The sequence below is a fragment of the Phocoena phocoena genome, chromosome 7, assembly GCF_963924675.1.
Source record: "Phocoena phocoena chromosome 7, mPhoPho1.1, whole genome shotgun sequence".
NCBI classification, from domain to species: domain Eukaryota; kingdom Metazoa; phylum Chordata; class Mammalia; order Artiodactyla; family Phocoenidae; genus Phocoena; species Phocoena phocoena.
In genome coordinates this window covers 33,687,971-33,708,192 of record NC_089225.1, presented here as the reverse complement: position 1 = coordinate 33,708,192, position 20,222 = coordinate 33,687,971, and the positions used below count along the sequence as shown (strand labels likewise).

Below are 20,222 nucleotides of genomic sequence, written 5' to 3'. Positions count from 1 at the left end.
CAAGCAATGTGATGGGCCTGAGCTAAGCTGCCCTACTGTGGCAACTATGCTTTTCTAGCAAGGGAAATGGGAGGTGATTCTTTCAAATCTATCATTAAAAGAAGAAAAAGAAAAATCCAGAGCAATATTTTCTGAAATTCCTTGTATTCAAGGGCTTAGAAAGAAGTTATATCAAGCCTTCCTTGAAAAAAGAGTCAAAAATAACGAGTTTAAATTTTAGTACAGATAAACTTAAGGTCAATCATAGGCGTAGAGGTAAGCAAATAATGGAATATAAGTTTGATAGAAAATTATATACACATTGAAAATGACAATAGGAGACTACAAAAACCTGAGGAACTTAAAATATATGTAGAAAAGGCAGGAAAAAAACTGTATGTGTAGTACAATTTAGTATAGTATATAAAATATATATATGCTGACAGACTAAAAGAGAAAAAATGAAAGTTAAAATAATTTTCTATTATTTTTATTCCATTTATTACAACAATAGAATAAAATGAAATGAAAAAAACAACACAGATTAATGTTTATTGTATCTAATGGGCCCCACCCAGATGGGTTACATCCAATTTCTGGTTCCAGTTTCCTACAATGGCTTTTACAAATGGTCCTATTGTCCAGCTACATTGTTATTAAAATACAAAAAAAGGGGGGAGGGGATACGTTGGCTTAAAAAATCCTTAAAATTCATATTAAGAACAGCTATCTCGTTCCTGATACAAAGACAAGGAAAATTCAACATGCTAAAGGGACTCAAAGTCAAAGACACAGTGGAAACAAATCACACAATTTTTGCAAGTGCATTTCTCTTGAATCCTTAGGGGAAGAGTCTCTGGAAAATGCTTTTGACACCTAAGGGCTTTTAAGCCATTTAAAAACAATTGAACCAGTCAACAAACATGCCATTTATTGAGCAGCTATAAGCCATGCATTTAACACTAAAGATACAAAGGGAAAATAAAACATAGTACCTGCCCTCAAGGAGCTCACAGTCTAAAAGGAGAGAAAGAATGGCTACAAACAATTGCAATCAAGTATGCTCAGTCCTCTGTTAGAGGTATGTACAAGGTACTAAGATAAGCAAAGAAAAGAGGTAGAATGAGAAATCAGGGTAAGCTTCAAAAGGGAGTTAGGTCTTCAATGAGCTACAGAAAGGGAAAGAAGACTTGAATAGCATATGCAAGGAAATGTGAAATGTGAAACAACAAGGCAAATGTGGATAATTTTAAGTTATTCCCTATGATGCAAAGAGTGAGGGAAAGAGCAACAGGAAATGAGGTTAAAGGGGTAGCAGGTAACAAATCACAAAGGGCCTTGTATTCGAATTAGACAATCTGGCTATTACTAAATTTTGTCAAATCTATATAAGATGCACCATTACTTTATGTACTGTAAGAAAGAAAAAAAAAAGCTTTATATTGGGGTCTATCAATAAATTTAATAGAATACTCCTGCATAAAGCTATACTACCAAAGGGCAACAGCCTCAGTGTAAGATAAAGAAATAAACCAGCCATGTAGAAAGGAACAGCATGAAACTATATTTCTCAACTTGCTCTTAGGTGGAAGGAGGGGAGAAAAAAACCTCTCGCTGAGAACTGAATTCCAAGCTGGTCTACAGCCTACTTGTGTGGTCTAAAAAAACAAACAAATAAAACTAAAGCTACCAGTGTGGTCCAAAAACAAACAAATAAAACAAAACAAACAAGTAAAGACTTTAAGGTGGTCTCAGGTTGGTCCCCAGATGCCTGGCAAAAACAAGTAGAAATTCTCTATAGACAAACCAGATTTTAATCCACGAGAAAAGCAATTTAAGATGTAATCTCATTTCAAATATGGCAAAGGTACATCTTAGAATCGATGAAAAATAGTAGATCTTACAGCCAGCCTTGAATCTGGAGACGTTTCAGAATCACCTGGAGAACTTTTTAAAAAAACTTATTACCAGTCTGCATACCAGAGATTCTCATACAGGGAGGCCTGACACAGCCCTAGAATCTCTATTTTAACAAACTACTAAAGGTTGTTTTTCTTTAAACACAGCCAGACAAGGTACCAAGACACCAGCATTCTGTCTGCAAAATTAGCTGAAAATTCCTATTGTAGAATAAAGAACAACAGTAGGATTTTAAGCCACATCATGATTTGATAAGATGGACACTTTAGGAAGACCACTCTGGTGCCAGTGGACCTGTGGAGAAGATAGGTTAGAAGAGGGTAAAGATAGGAGATGGTGGATAGTAAACAGAACAGTCAGGAGATCAGTGAAACAGTTTTAAGGCAAAAGATGGTGATCATTTAAATAGTAACGATGGGGACAAAAATAAGAGGATCGAAGGAGGCAGAATTAGAATTCCATAAAAACTACATGAAGGTAGAAGTGTAGGATCTAATTCCAAAAATTTTAGAAGACTTGCCCCTAATCAGCATAATTGCCACTAGGCCTTGAAAAATAAATTTTTATTTGGGTATGGTAATCTACCACCTTTTAGCTGTATAATAAAGTGTAAGTGCTATAGAAAATCCTGTACTACATAACTATCAAATGTTCCAAATGCAACTCACACTCCAAATGATCTTGAAGTTGAGATGTAAGCATAGAGGGATTTTATTCTTTCATGTTTAACATTTCTATAAATCAGTGCATACGAACTGAAAAGTTAAAATCTCTTTGGGCAAAAAGAAAGGATTTTTCACTGGTTGATAAATTTAAATTACAAACAGAAAACAATGAATTAACAAACTTACGCTGAATATGAATGAACTGCTTTGGCTGTTTAAACTCTCCTTTGTACAAGCGATTGTAATAGTTGACATTGCTCTCTGCCTCAGGAACTGGAATGACCATGCTCTCTTTTTTTTCTCTGAACACTTGCTGTGCTGAAATAGCTCGCTGTAAATGATGTTCCTGGAAAATGTAAATTAGGCAACATGAGTTGTTTTAATAATGTCAATTCAATGCAAAATTCTATTTACAATTTACTTTGTTTAATAATTGCACAGTGCTTTAAGAATCAATTCTAAACAGTTCCTTTGCCACAGACCTTCAGAAAACATTGCTATCATTCTCCCTTAATACTTGTACTCATACTGATACCATGTTAGATGATTACAATTTTAATAAGTAGGATTTTTAAAAAAAAGATTAAATATTCACAAACTAGAATTTAACATCTCAAGAATTTAACATTGCAAGAAAATCGATCCCCTGTTTGCTAAATTAATTGCGGTGTTTATCACCAATAACAAGATGACAGAAAAACATGCAAATAACAGGAAAAGAATTTGTATCACAGATTTTAAGTATCTTCTGCATTTATATACCTCAAACTTCAACAGTACAAAATTCTGAATAAATCAAAGAAAAGATAAAATTATATTCAATAGACTATATTACTATCACGGCAGGAAATATTTTTTAACAAAGGTGAAACAAAAAGTTCTTATAAAATACACCCAGATTCTAGTAACTTTTCATTACCTCCACCACTTAATGGACACTTTCTCCCTTGACCCACTATGGACCATTCCCAACAAAGCACCTTTACCTTGTGGAAGGCAGTAAATTAGGTCATGTCATTCCCCAAAGGATCCCCTTCATATTTAGATTAAAGGTTAAAATCACTCAACGCTTACAAGGCTTTATACCTCTCTGACCTTATTTCCTACTTTTCTCCTTCCAAACTTTATTCTAGCCACACTTCTCCTCTCCTTTAAGGTTCCTAAATATCCAAATGGATTGTTTCTGAAATTCCTTCAAGTCTCATGTCATCAGAGAGGCCTTCTGTTATTTCCTTACCTAAAAGAGTACTGGCATATACCCAGAGAAAACCATAACTCAAAAAGACACACGCACCCCAATGTTCACTGCAGCACTATTTACAATAGCCCAGTCATGGATGCAAACTAAATGCCCACTGACAGACAAATGGATAAAGAAGATGTGGTACATATATACAATGGAATATTACTCAGCCTTAAGAAGGGACAAAACTGGGTCACTTGTAGAGATGTGGATGGACCTAGGGACTGTCAAACACAGTAAACTTAGTCAGAAAGAGAAAAACAAATATCATATATTAATGCATATATGTGGAATCTAGAAAAATGGTACAGACGAACCTGTCTGCAAGGCAGAAATAGAGGCACAGGCGCAGAGAACAAATGTATGGACACCAAGGGGGGAAGGGAGGGGATGAATTGGGAGATTGCGACTGACATATATACACTAACTAACATGTATAAAATAGATAACTAATGAGAACCTGCTATATAGCACAGGAAACGCTACTTCACTTCGTTGTGCGGTAGAAACTAACACAACATTGTAAAACAACTATATCCCAATTAAAAAAAAAGAGAGAGAGTACTGGCTATGCTGCAATGCATAAATTAAGATTTATTTATCAGCAGCCATCCTCTCAACACATTTCAGAGTACCTGGCAGACACCAGATACTACTCCCGTCCCTGAGAATTATGAGTGAATGAGAGACAGACTTTGCCATTAAGGAACTTAGGTAGTGAAAGAGAGATACCTGAGTATGCGATCTGAGCTTGACAAGTGTATCTCTTTTCAATTAGTCAAACCACTCGTTTTGGGAGGATAAAGATGTCCAAAGAAAGTAAAATGTAAACTAAGAGTTTTAGGATCAACAGGGATTTTTAGCAAGGCAAAAGAGGAGAAGAAGAAAACAACTCAGGCAGAGAAAATAGAATATCCAAAATGGACAAAAGCCCAGAGACAGTCAATAAAAGGCAAATATTGAACAAAGGGACATGAGGGTGGGTGCTGGTTTAGATCTGAGAGTTTCTTCACCTTCAGTGCAAGGAAGAAATATGTTTTTCTTCATAGGGTAGAATCCCAAGTTGGAGCACTAAGTAAATTTCCCCATATAAAAACTACTATTGATTTAGTTAAAATCTATTAGTACTCAAAATTTTGAGTCGTCTAAGAAGTTGTGATGGGATCAAACATGCAAACAAACAGCATCAAGAAACTAGGAAGCCAGGCCTTGACTGAGGTTGGCAATCTCTAACATTATTTAAGCCTATACTTTCCTATTACCTTCATGATATTTCACCTCTCCTAGTTAAAGAAAGTGATGCATAATGCAATGCTACCCTGCATTTATATGTTTTACAGCTCTCGAAGTACACCCACAATCACATGTCTATTAGCTCCTTACAATCTGGGGACACAGGCGTAGATATTATCTCATTTTGTAAATGAGACTCAGGAATCAAGTGACTTGCTCTTAGCAAATAGGAATGATATGTAAGAGAGCCAAATTTCAGGACTCTGATTCCAGTGTTCCTTGACTATTCCATCCTTATTAGAAAAGTATGACAGATAAAAAAACATGTTCTTGTAATGCTAATAATCTACAGACACAGGTAAAAAAAGGAAACTGAGCACATTTTTTATTTGAAGAGATTCTTTTGATATATATTTGACTTTGCCCTAAATACATTTTTAGGTATTATCCAATTTTGAAATACATCCTTAATAGATTAAGATTTAACATTAATTTTACAAATGAAAAAACTTAAAAACAGATCATGGATGACTCCCTTCTTAACGCGGCCTACAGATGACAGATGCAGCCAGAAATTAAGAGGCCAGATCATGACACCTCCCCCATTTTAATCTACAGACTAATCAGTGGCAAACATACAAAAGGCTCAAAGTAGGTACCAGTTTTGATTTGTCATTTTATTGGGGGAAGATGTTGACAGGAGTAATGCTGATTCCTTGTTACATGCTGCATCATACACTGGTGAGGTTACCTAATTTTTAAAAATAACTAAAAACCAAGCACTACCTAATTTCCTTTCCTTTAAAAAAGCATGCCTTTGACCCACTAACTCCACTAATGGAATTCATCAAAAGGCAACAAACAAATGGGCAGCACCGACTAAATGAAAATGCTCACCATGGCACTGTTTATAGCACCAAAAAAAAAAAAAAAGTCTAAATAGCAATAAATACAGACTTAGTACATCTATTATGTCATATCCATAAAATGGAACTCTTAGGTAGTAGAAAAAAACAACATAATTTAGACCTCTATTGACACGAAAAAAGCCTGGAAGAATAAAGAATAGAACATTCCACAAAATGCTGTAAGTATTTCTTCTTTGTCCCCTTTTGCAGTTTCAGAAATTTTCTATAGTAAATAGTAAATCTACATTTCTTCCATAAACTAAAAAAAAAAAAGAAAAATGCTATAAAAGTTTAACATCCTAAATGAAAGGACTCTCCACCAAAATACACAAAAATCACTTCTCATGGTTACTTTGACATTCTGAAATACCCTTTTGAAACCTACCATATTGTACCTAAACACGTTTTGTGTTTCCCTAGAAATATTATACTTTCTCTGTACTTTATACTTTTCCTAGTAACACATGAAATTACATGAAAAGCCATTAAACGCAAACTAAAAGATGCTAAATAATTAATGACTTCTAGTCATGTATAATAAGTATCAGGCACAATCCTACAGGGACAGAGTAGAAATATTTTTTCTTTTGGAGATGAGCACACTAAGACTCTATGATTTCTATGACGGAAATCAGCAGGACTGAAATTTGAATCATTATTTGTATGTCTCTTTTCCATCTTGCCAAGCTCATGCCCCAATTTGTAGGGTTTCAGAAGGTATTGGGTTAGGCTGCATACAAAGTCAAACATTATTTGTTGATGTTTTAAAAATTTACACCCAAAATTCCCAATTAAAGATACCTGACTGAATAATACATTTACCTACTCTACCTCACTATAATAGTAAACTTACTAGTAAAGGACTAAGAAACTTTAAAAGCCACTATAACAAACTGAATTAGAAATGAGCCATCAGCACAAAACAGAATACCGCAAAATTCTGGGAGATCAAAATCAAAAGAGGAAGTTTCAAATCCTTGCAGAGAAGAAAAAGATAAAAACTGAGACCACCTCACCTATCCTGCAGAAAACCAAATGATGGGGATTTTGAAACACTAGCTAGAAAGAGCCAGAATGAGACAAGTTATTCTCTGCCTACTCCTCAAAAGCAGATCATGCTACACAGTCTACACAGACAAAAAAGGGAACCATTGAACTAGGAATGTTGTGAACCACCCCAAATCCACAAAAAATGAACAGAAGAAAACCTAGTAAGTCTAGTACTATTATTAAAACCCAAAAAACGAGATTCAACTATACATCTAATAACGAACTCTCTCTACTCCAAAGTGGAGGTGGAGAAGAAAACTTTAAGAATGTCCCACACTTAAATATCCTCGAAAGAAACACTTATGAATATGAAAAAAAAAAGTCACCTGAATAAGAAACTTAAAAACTAAAATCAGAGAAGGGGGCAAAAAACTCAGGGAAAAAAAATAGCAAGAGTTGACTGAACTCAGGAAAGAAAGAAAAAGACAATTACCTCAGAGATGAAAACTAAAATTACTAGAAGCCCAATGCAAAATGTACTCAAAGACATAAGTGTGTTGTATAAAGGCTGTCAAATAATCAAGAGAATAAAAATAAGATGAAAAAAGAACTAAAATGAGTAAGAAAGAAAATGATAGGATACAAAAACAGGCAAAGAACAAATGACATTGATATAATTGGAGTCCTTGAAGAAAGAACAAAAAATGCAACAGAACTAGTATTTAAGATACAAGATATGAATCTACTTATCCAAAAAAAGCCCAACAGGGAGCAAAATGGCACACAAGAACTTGCATAACCAGACAAGATCTGATACTGTTTGGAGTAATCAGGAGAAAACATTCTGCTCACAGCTTCTCCCTTGGGAGGGAAAGAGAAGACTGGAACGTGTGTCTAACATTCCAGCTTTTTGGGAAGTTGCCCAAGGGACTATCTTCTGTCTCACTTAACTCAGAAGGCTGACTGAACCAGCATTCTTTGGATGCCTGGGGGTTGTGGAGAACAAAAAGAACTTAAGAGTCTTGCTACAACACCAGAAAACTTGCAGTACCACTGACAAACACCAGAGGGAGCAAAAGATTACAACAAGATCCAGATAAAGAAACAAGTAAACCTCTCTAACTGGGAAATTATGTGCAGATGCCCAAAGAAGATGTATCTCCAGAAAAGGTTTGAGGGGCTTCCAGACCCCCTAACTGAGTTGATTGGTAAGGGCCTTACCCTGTACGAAGCCAATTCATAAAGACTGGGAGTGGTGGCTACTTTTTCAAATGCACAAATTACAACAAAAATTAAAGGCACATGAAAAAACAGGAAAAAAAATGGGTCAATCAAAAGAACAAAATAGGGCTTCCCTGGTGGTGCAGTGGTTGAGAGTCCGCCTGCCGATGCAGGGGACACGGGTTTGTGCCCCGGTCCGGGAAGATCCCACATGACACAGAGCGGCTGGGCCCGTGAGCCATGGCTGCTGAGCCTGCGCGTCCAGAGCCTGTGCTCCGCAACGGGAGAGGCCACAACAGTGAGAGCCCCGTGTACCGCAAAAAAAAAAAAAAAGAACAAAATAAATCTCCAGAAACTGACCCTAAAGAAATGGAGATCTGTGAATTTTCTGACAATAAAAGTTTAAAATAATCATCTTAATAAAGTTCAATGCACTAAAAGAGAACACAAATAGACAACTGAACAAAATCAAGGAAAATGATGCATGAACAAAATGCAAATATCAAGAAAGACATAGAAAACATAAAAAAGACCAAATGAAAAATCTGGACCTGAAAATTACAGTAACTGAATTGGGGGGAAAAAAAAATCCACCCAGAGGGGTTCAACAGCAGAATCAATTAAGCAGAAAAAAGAATTAGTGAACTCAAGGAGAGTTCATTTGAAATTACTGAGTCAGGGGAATTTCAATACTCCACTTTCAATAATGAATATATCAAGCAGAAAGAATATCAATAAGGAAACATAGGGCTTCAACAACACAAAGACCAGCTGCACCTAACAGACATAAACAGAACACTTCATACAGCAGCAGAGTACACATTCTTCTCAAGCTCACACAGAACATTCTCCAGGACAGATCACATGTTAGGCCACAAAACAAGTTTTATCAAATTTAAGAAGGCTGAAATTACATCAAGTATCTTTTCCAACCACAATGGAATTAAAGCAGAATCAAGAACAAAGGGAAAACTGGAAAATTCACAAATATGTAGAAACTGAGCAACATACTTTTGAACAATCAATGGGTCAAGAAAGAAATTACAAAGGAATTTAGAAAAGAGACGAAGATGAAAACACAACATAACAAAACTTAAGGGATGCAGCAAAAACAATACTAAGAGGGAAGTTTATAGCAATAAATTTCTACCTACATTAAAAGAGATCTCAAATCAACAACCCAACTTTACACCTCAAGGAACGAAAAACAGAACAAACAAAACCCAAAGTTAGTACAAGAAAGGAAATAATAAAGATTAGACCAGAAATAAATGAAATTAAGAATAGAGAAATTTAAAAAACATCAACAAAACTAAAAGTTGTTTTGAAAAGATCGACAAAATTGACAAACCCTTACCTACACGAACTAAGAAACACTCAAATACCAAAAATCAGAACTGAAGAAGAGACATTAAAACTGATGCCACGAGGGTGGCGGGGGGATGGGGGGTGCAGTGGGGATCATAAGAGATTACTACAATTATATAACAACAAATTGGATAATTCAGAAGAAACACATAAATTTCTAGAAATATACAGCTTACCAAGACTAAATCATGAAAAAATTAAGACCGTGAACTACAGTAAGGATATTGAATCTATTCAATCAGTAATCAAACACCTCTCAACAAAGAAAAGCTCATCAACAGATGGCTTCACTAGAGAATTCCACCAACATTTAAAGACTCATCTACAATCCTTCTCAAAATCTTAAAAAAAAAAAAACTGAAGAGAAGAGAAAACGTCCAAACTCATTTTATGAGGCCAGTATTAACTTGATACTAAAATCAGAGAAAGATACTACAAGGAGGGTGGGGAACAGGGAAATGGGTAAAGCTGGTCACAAGGTACAAAATTCCAGTTATAAGATTAATAAGTCCTGGGGGTTTAATGTACAGCACAGTGACTACAGTTAATACAGTACTGTATATTTGAAAGTTGCTAGGACAGTACACCTTAAAAGTCCTCCTCACAAGAAAAAAAAGTAACTACATGAGGTGATAGATGTTAACTAAACATATTGTGGTAATCATTTCACAACATATACATCAAATCATTATGTTGTACACTTTAAACTAATACAATGTTATGTATCAATTATATCTCAGTAAAACTGGAAGTGGGGAGGCAGAAGGATACTACAAGTAAAAAAACAAAAAATACAAAAAAACAAACTACAGACCAATATTGCTGATAAATGTCAATGCAAAGGTCCTTAACAAAATACTAGCAAACCAAACTGAACACATGAAGATGATTACACATCATGACCAAGTGGGATTTATTTCTGCAATGCAAGAATGCTCAACATATGAAAATTGGTTAATGTAATACACCATAATAAGAGAATGAAGGACAAAAACCACATGATTATTTCAATTGACATGCTGAAAAAAATTCAACACTCTTTCATGATAAAAACACTCAACAAACTAGGAACAGAACAAAATCATCTCAATACAATAAAGGCCATATATGAAAAGCCCACAGCTAACAATATACTCAATGGTGGAAAATTGAAAGCTGTTCCTTTAAGATCAGGAACAAAGCAAGAATGCCTGCTTTTGCCACTTCTATTCAACACAATACTGGAACTCCTAGGGAGAGCAATTATCAAGAAAGAGAAACACCAAATTGGAAAGGAAGAAGTAAAAATATCTCTGCCCACAAATGACATGACCTTTTATGTAGAAAACCCTAAAGACTTCACACATTAAAAAAAAAAAAAAGTTAGACCTAGTAAACGCATCCAACAAAGTTATAAGACAGAAGATCAACACACAAAATCAGTTGCATTTCTATACCGTGAACAATCTGTAATGGAAATTAAGAAAACAATCCCATCTTAATAGCATCAAAAAGAAGAAAATACTTAGGAATAAATGTAACCAAGGAGGTGAAACGCTTGTACACTGAAAAACACAAAACACTGCCTAAAGAAATTAAGAAAGACATAAGTAAATGAATGATGTCCTGTGTTCATGGACTAGAAGGCTTAATATTAGAAAACAGAACTACCGTATTATCCAGTAATCACATTTCTGGGAATACATCCAAAAGAACTGAAAATAGGATCTTGTAGAGATATTTACACACCCATGTTTACTGCAGTGTTATTTATAATACAACAGCCAAGTGGTAGAAGAAACCCAAGTGTTTATTGACAGATAAATGGATATCAAACAAAGTATAGTATGTACATATGATGGAATATTAGCCTTAAAAAGGAAGAACATTCTGACACATGCTACAACATGCATGAACCTTGAGAATATTATGCTAAGTGAAATAAGCTAGTCACAAAAGGACAAATACTGCATTGTTTATATGAGGTCTAAAGTAGTCAAATTCTTAGAAAGAGTGGTGGTTGCCAGGGGCTGGGGGAGGAGAAGAACGGAAGTTGTTGTTCTATGGGTATAGAGTTTCAGTTTTCCAAGATGAGAAAAGTGCTAGATATCTGTTGTATAATACTACTGTACACCTAAATATGATTAAGATACTAAATTTTAGGCTCTGCATTTTTTACCACAATAAAAAAAGCTCATCAAGTACCTGGCAAAAGTAACCCAGAACAACAGACTGTGACATATATTTGAATAAAAGTTATTTCAAAAATAATGAAGAAATCCTCAAAGCCTCTAAGCAAACAGTAACAATAACATATAATAATAACTTAAAAGGCCAAAAGAATCAGATGAACATCAGACTTTAAAAATAACATAAAGCAAAGCATCAATGAGCAGCATTTTCAGAAACCTCAATGAACATAAAGTATGAATCAAGGATTTTACATCCAGCTAAGTTATCCTTTAAGTATCAAGGCTACACAAAGTACTCAGGGAATTCTGTAGGGGACTTTTGAGGAATCTACTAGAATAGTACTGTTCAGAAGAAATGTAATGGAAGCCACAAATGTAACCCACACATTTAAATTTTCTAGCAGCCACACCAAAAAAAGTAAAAAGAAAAAGGATGAAATTAATTTTAATAATATATCTCATTTAAGCCAATATAAATATCCAAACATTATCATTTCAACATGTAATCAATATAAAAAGGTATGGAGATATTTTACATTTTTTTCTTCCACACCAAGTCTTAAAAACCTGTATGTAACACATGTGTTTCACACGTATAGAACATCTCAATTCAGACTAGCCATATTTCAAATGCTCACCAGCCACAAATGACTAGTGTAGCCCATCATCATCTTGGATTCATCCAACCATGATATGAATGGAAAACTTCAACAAAACTATACACACACACATACACACATATATACATATATGTCAAAGATGGGGAAAAGGCTGGAGCACTAATGTACAAACATCTGCACAGTAAAGTAGAAATAATGCAACTAAAAATAGGAGAAGGAAAACAAGATGAGAGCAAAATAAAAAAAACTAGCCAATATAACATAATACAAAAAAATTAAATATTATGAAAGAGTTGAGATCAAACATGTTCACTCATATCAATAAATGTGAGTGGACTTATCTCACCTATGAAAACAAAAAGATTTTCAACTTGTCTCATAACCAAAGACTCAACTATATGCTTTATGCAAGAAATACCCCACCACCACCACCATCACCACAAAGAGTGAGTGAAAAAGAGTAAAAGGAACAGAAAAGTTTATCAGGTAATGGAATACAGTAAGAAAGACAAGCAGATCCTAGTATCAGACAAGTAGAATTCAAGCCAAAGAGCATTAAGCATGACCCAAAACCCACAATTCATTACAAAGATCTTGAACTTCTATACACATTTATGAATATCTATATATCAACAATAATTTATGATCAAATAATCATTTCATGAAGAAAAAGCTACAGATATGCAGAGACAGACAAAGATACACTAAAAATAATTTTAAAAGACCACTCTCAGGGGGTTTCCCTGGTGGCGCAGTGGTTAAGAATCCACCTGCCAATGCAGGGGACTCGGGTTTGAGCCCTGGTCCAGGAAGATACCACATGCCACAGAGCAACTAAGCCCATGTGCCACACTACTGAGCCTGCACTCTAGAGCCCACAAGCCACAACTACTGAAGCCCATGTGCCACAACTACTGAAGCTTGTGCGCCTGGAGCCTGTGCTCTGCAACAAGAGAAGCCACCACAATGAGAAGCCCTCGGTAGCTAGAGACAGCCCGCGCACAGCCACAGAAGACCCAACGCAGTCGAAAACTAACTAACTTACTAAATAAATAAATCTATATATATATATAAAAAGACCACTCTCAGCACAAGACAAATCAAGTGGACAAATAACAAGCAAGGACCTAATAAGCAACTTAATAAGGTAGAACTTATAGTTATTTATCAAACTTCACACACAATCCCCCTTCTTCTCAAGTACTCATAGAACTTTCACAAAATTGATCATAAATTGGCTAAGAATCACAAAGAATAGGGTATTATGAATGGAGTAGAAAGGATAAGGAGGGAGTGACAATTCTCTGAGTATATATCCTTTAACAGTTCTGAATTTTAAAACCCTGTTTATGTTTCACATGCTCTAAAAATAATCAAAATTAATGACGGTGTGAAGAGAACCCAAATTATAACACAAAGAGAAAAAACAAACCTCATTTATTAGAAATGAATATTCATATGTCTACAATGAAGGGGATTTGGAAAGAAATTTACATTCCTTTCGAAAATAATGATTTAAAGCTTATCTGTAAAATTTAGACCATATACACTTCAAAGGATTGTTGTGATGATTATATAAGTTAATAAGGTGTTCAGAATAGTCCACAGCACTGTCAAGGATAAAAGTTTCTCATTTTTATTAAAACATATAATTAAAGTGCAATATTAATAGTAGCGAAATTTTTGAGAACAAAAGCAAAAAAAAATTAGAAAATTTGACAATTCAAAATCTTTTTTCAACACCCATTCATAAGAAAAAATTCACTGAAAGCAAGAAAAAGATGTCCTCAATCTGATAAAGGGCAGGCAGCACAAAGGAAAACCTACAGACCATCATACTTAATGGTCAAAGACTGAATTCTTTCCCCCTAAGAGCAAAAACAAGCCTAAAAAGTCTATTCTCACCACTTCTAGGCCACATTTTCCCTGAGTTTCTAGCCACTGCAGTGAGGAAAGAAAAAGAAATAAGGGCAGGCAGACCGGAAAAAAAGAAGTAAAACTGCACATAATATGATCATGTAGGGAGAAAATCCTAGGGAATCTCAACAGAGCTACTAGAACTAAAAAGTGAACTTAACAAGACTGCAAGTCAATATTAATAACTCAATTGTACCTCTGTATACTACCAACTAAAAAATAAAAATAAAAAGCAATTACCATTTACAACAATGTTAAACCACTAAATATTTACAGATAGGTTTAACAAAATATGTGTAAAACTTGCACATCAACATAAATGGAGAGATGTAGTATGCTCATGAATTGGAAGGTTCAATACTGTTCAAAAAATTTACTTGTGTAAAATTTCCCCCAAAATTCATCTAGACACTCAACACAATCCCAATCAAAACCCCAACAGGATTTTTTTTTTCTTTTTTTACAGAAATGGACAAGCTGATTCTAAAATTCATATGGAAAGGCAAAATAGCCAAAATAATCTTGAAAGAAAAGAAATTTGAAGAACATACAATCTGATTACAAGCTACATTACAAAATATAAAGCTAAACTATTCAAAACAGTGTGTTACCAGCATAAGAATATACATATAAAGCAATGGAAAAGAAGTCTAAACATAGACCCACATACATACATACACATAATGAATTTTAGACAAAGGTGCCAATTAATGGGGGAACTGAATGGGGGTAAGCATAGTCTTGCCAACAAATTGTCTGGACGTCAGTTTGGAAAAAAATAAGCCTATACTCCTAACTCAAACTATACACAAAAATTAACTCAAAAATAGGTCACAGAGACTTCTCTGGTGGCGCAGTGGTTAAGACTCTAAGCTCCCAATGCAGGGGGCCCAGGTTCAATCCCTGGTCAGGGAACTAGATCCCACATGCATGCTGCAACTAAGAATTCTCATGCCACAACTAAGGAGCCCACTGGCTGCAACTAAGGAGCACACATGCTACAACTAAGGAGCCTGCAAGCCACAACTAAGGAACTCACCTGCCACAGCCAAATAAATAAATTAAAAAAAACAAAACAAATAACTAGATTCTTTGACTCCACCCCAGACCTATTAAACCAGGATCTCTGGGAGAAGATTCTAGGAATCTGTGTTTAAAAAAAAAAAAAGATCACAGACCTAAACACAAAGCCTAAACTTGTAAAACATCTACAAGAAAACACAGGAGAAAAATCTTAGTGACTCTGGGTTTGGGTAAGATTTCTTAGAACATAAAGCAAAACACATTATAAATGAAAGAATTGATAAGCTGGACTTCCTCAAAATGCAAATATTGTGCTATTCAAAATACATTCTTAAGGAAATAAAAAAACAAGCCAGACTGGGGGAAAAAGTATTCACAATAAGTATGTGAGAGGCCTTGTATGCAGAATATATAAATAACTCTTATAACTCAATAATAACAAAACAACCCTGTTTTTTTTTTTTTTTTGGCTGCAGATTGCAGCATGCAGGATCTTAGTTTTCCGACCAGGGATCGAACCTGTGCCCCCTGCACTGGGAGCACAGAGTCTTAACCACTGGACCGCCAGAGAAGTCCCCAAAACAACCCAATTTTAAAAGAAAATGAGCCAATGATTTAAACAGATATTTCACAAGAGAATATGCAGGAGTGACCAATAAACACTTGAAAAAATGTTCAACATCTTTGTATCAGGAAAACGCAAAATAAAATCGCAGACAGTTTTGACTACACACCCACAAAATGACTAAAATTAAGAAATTGACAACATCAACTGCTGGTGGAAGGGTCAAAAGGTATCACCACTTTGTAAACTGTTGGGCATGTTCTTATAAATATACTTATCACATGACCCAGCAAGCCTACTGCTAAGTGTGTACCTGAGAAGTGAAATGCATGTCCACAAACAACTTGCACATGAACGTCAACTGCAATTTTACTCAAAATAGCCAAAAACTGGAAACAATAAAAACGCACATTAACAGGTGACTAAAGTAAATACATTCATTCAAAGGAATGCTACTCAGTTAAAAGAAAAATGAGGAGGGAGGTGGGGGAGACAAACTAATCATATATACTACATAGATGAATCTCAAAAGTACAACAAGCAACAACGAGATACAAGCAGCTACATTCTGTATGGTTCCCTTTATATGAAGTTTGAGAACAGGCAAAACTAATCGACAGCGACTGAAATCAGATCAGTAGCTGCCTGAAAAGGGGGTGGAAGATATGACTGCAAATAGGTTAAATGGAACTTCTGTGGGGAATGAAAATGTTCTATTCCTTGTTTGGGATGGTGGTTACACAGGTATATTTGTTTATTAAAACACAAAACTATAAACAAAATAAATTCTTTATGGTAATTCCCTGGCGGTCCAGTGGTTAGGATTCCGCACTTCCACGGTGGGGGACACAGGTTTGATCCCTGGTTGGGGAACTAAGATCCTGCATGCCACATGGCACGGTCAAATAAAATAAAATTAAATAAATGCTTGGGCTTCCCTGGTGGCGCAGTGCTTAAGAATCTGCCTGCCCATGCAGGGGACATGGGTTCGAGCCCTGGTCCGGGAAGATCCCACATGACGTGGAGCAACTAAGCCCAAGTGCCACAACTACTAAGCCTGAGCTCTAGAGCCCACGAGTCATAATTACTGAGCCCACGTGCCACAACTACTGAAGCCCGCATGCCTAGAGCCCGTGCTCCACAACAAGAAAAGCCACTGCAGTGAGAAGCACGCACACCGCAAGGAAGAGTAGCCCCCACTCACCGCAACTAGAGAAAGCCCACACGCAGCAACGGAAGCCCAACGCAGCCAAAAAAATAACATAAATTATAAAAAATAAATAAATACTTTATACTGTATGTAAATTATACTTCAATAAAATTGATTTTAAAAATCTAGAAAAAATAACCTTTGATGTAAACAAAAATTTAATGTAAACAAAACATGCTGGTATGGCAATCATTATTCACAACGCTGGTGAAATTGTGCTGAGTAAAACAGACACTTTCAAGAATGAGTGCTAGTGAGTGTGTTAAAGTGTAAATTGGTATGTTCTGGAGAACAGTTTGGTAATATGTTTCTAAGCCTTCAAAAACTTTCTAACAGTTAATCTATTATTTACACAATAATTATAATAAGTAAAACTGGAAAAAACCTTATTATCTCCAATACTGGCATATGATAAACTTACACACTGCCATTCAAAACTTTTTGCAAAACAGTTTAATGACATGAAAATGCTTACACATTAAGTAGAAAAAGCATGCAACAAAATCACATATTGAAGATAATCTCAATTATAGTGAAATAAATAGAATAACAGGTGATAGCATGTATAAATGCAGAATTAAAAAGTAAAAAAACAAAGCTGGAAAGAAATGTGTCAAAGTATTAGGTATTGAAACTGTAGCTGGTCTCTATTTTCTTCTCTACATTTTCTACAATTTTCTCAAAGAATACGTACTACAAGAAAGCAACCAGTGCTAATCTTTAAAACCACTTAAACTGATCCCTTTCATGATCAAAAAAAAAACGGAGGAAGACAAAGAAAAAAGGAGGACTCTAGATAAGTCCTTATCCTATTCTAACTAAACCTGCTTCTCTTCTAGAACTAACTTTCCAAATCTGATTCTCAGTCCTGACAGCTTATTAAAATCATCTGCCAAGGTCAAATATGGACTCTGGGAGATAAAAGCAGTAGCAGAAACCATTTAAAAAGCTTCAGTAGCTAACTTCCACTCTAACAAAGATGAAATACATACAGTGGATATCATTCAGCTATAAGAAGGAGTGAAATACTGATGTATGCCACACTATGTGAAAGAAGTCAGATACAACAGGCCACATATTGTATGATTCCATTTATAGGAAATGTTCAGAAATAGGCAAATGCATAAAGAAACTATATTAGCAGTTATTAAGGAGGGGGTTGGTGAACAAGTAGGATGGAGAGTGGGCATGGGGTTTCTTTTTAGGGTGATGGAAGTGTTCTGGAATAAGACAGCTGTGACACTGCGTAACATTGTGAATGTACTAAAAACCACTGAACTGTACACTTTGATATGGTGAATTAAATATTATGTGAATTTTTATCACAATAAAAAATTGCAAAAAAAAAAGGGAGAGGGAATGAATTTACCCTTATACCCGAAGCAACAACAACAAAAATCTGGCTAAAGAGTTGAAACAATGGTTTTCTAAACACCAGACATCAGGCAATAAAGGACAATGACTAAAACCAGTGAGCCCCATGACTGCCTTATCTTACTACCTTCAAAGAATATTCCACGTTGTGGAGCAGAAGGATGAAACGGAGGCAGAGGCTAGAAGACCTCCTGAGTTGAGGGGACAGAAATAATAGTCCAGGAAGACTAAGGCACCTAAAGTCCACAGGGAAGAGTACCAAAGAGGAAAGAACTACACAGAGAGAGGACCCAGGAGATCGGCAGAGGGTTCCCCGGAGTATTCAGCAAAATATTCATCAGCACTTGTGTGTGAAGAAACTACGTAACAGTGGAGAATGAACTATAACAAAGGATTAGCGGGAACAGTGCCTGTCACTCAGGGCCAGAAAGATCACCCGCTTCCATTAACCAGACTGGAAAAAAGATATGCTAACATAGAGGAACGAAGATAAGGATGACATCTGATTTCTCATCAGAAATAATCCAAGTGAGAAGACTAGAGCACCATTTTTTTAAATACTAGAAGGAAAAACTGTCGACCTACAATTCTATGTCCAGCAAAAATATCTTTCAAAAACAAAGTTAGAGATCTGTTGTACAATTCACACAGCTAGCAGTCTGTAATGCACATTTATAAATTGTTAAGAAGATAAACTTATGTGCCTTATCACACACAAAAAAAGGTGAAATAAAGACATTTTTAGATGTACAAAAGTAGAAAGTATTCATCACCAGCAGACCTGCATTACAAGATGTGTTAACAGAAGTCCTTCGCGAAGAAGAAAAATGATACCAGATGAAAGTCTAGATATAAGATATATTTATGAAAAGCAGGAGTAATGATAACTACCATGGTAAATATATACATCTTTTTCTTATTATTTTGAAGTATTTGAAAATAATTGGTTCTTTAAATTAAAAAATAAGAATGTATTATAGGGTTTATACATATGTAAAATGCATGAAAACAATAGCATAAGGGCTGGACAGGGAGAAGTGGAAGTACGTTATTGTAAGGATCTTACAGTGTACATAAGTGGTATGTCACTTGAAGGTAGACTGGAATAAAGATGTATACCCCAAATCAGAGTTTCTCAACTTTGGCACTATTGATATTCTGGGCAAGGTAATTCTTTGTTGTGGAATTCTGCCTTGTGCTTTGTAGGATATTTACCAGCATCCCTGACCTCTACTAAAGAGATGTCGGTAGCACCCTCTAGTTGTGAAAAATAATGTTTCCAGGAATTATCAAGTGTCCTCTGGGAAATAAATCAGACCCAATTGAGAACCAAGTCCCTAAAGCAATCACTAAAGTAACAAAACAAAGACCTATGTGTAATAAGCCAAAAACAGAGATAAAATGGAATCATAAAAAAATATCCAAAAGAAGAAAAAATAAGAAAAGGGAACAAAGAACAGAAGAAACAAATAGAAAACATTAAGATGACAGAGTGAAACCTAACCATATAAAAAGTCATATTAGGGCTTCCCTGGTGGCGCAGTGGTTGAGAGTCTGTCTGCCGATGCAGGGGACATGGGTTCGTGTCCCGGTCCGGGAAGATCCCATATGCCGCGGAGTGGCTAGGCCCGTGAGCCATGGCTGCTGAGCCTGCACGTCCGGAGTCTGTGCTCCGCAACGGGAGAGGCCACAGCAGTGAGAGGCCCGTGTACCGCACAAAAAAAAAAAAAAAAAAAAAAAAAAGTCATATTAAGTCTCAGTAAACTAGTAATAGAGTACTTCCTGAACTTGATAAAAATCTACAGCTAACATTAT

General features: G+C 35.5%; 1 protein-coding gene across 1 annotated transcript in view; it reads right to left on the bottom strand.

Moving 5' to 3' along the window:
• The window catches only part of EPC2 (enhancer of polycomb homolog 2), a 105,181-nt gene that overhangs the window by 60,234 nt on the left and 24,725 nt on the right, over nucleotides 1-20,222 (bottom strand). The window contains exon 2 of the mRNA XM_065880426.1: nucleotides 2,751-2,910. Coding sequence (XP_065736498.1) covers nucleotides 2,751-2,910 — 160 coding nt within the window. The remainder of the gene's footprint in view (nucleotides 1-2,750; nucleotides 2,911-20,222) is intronic.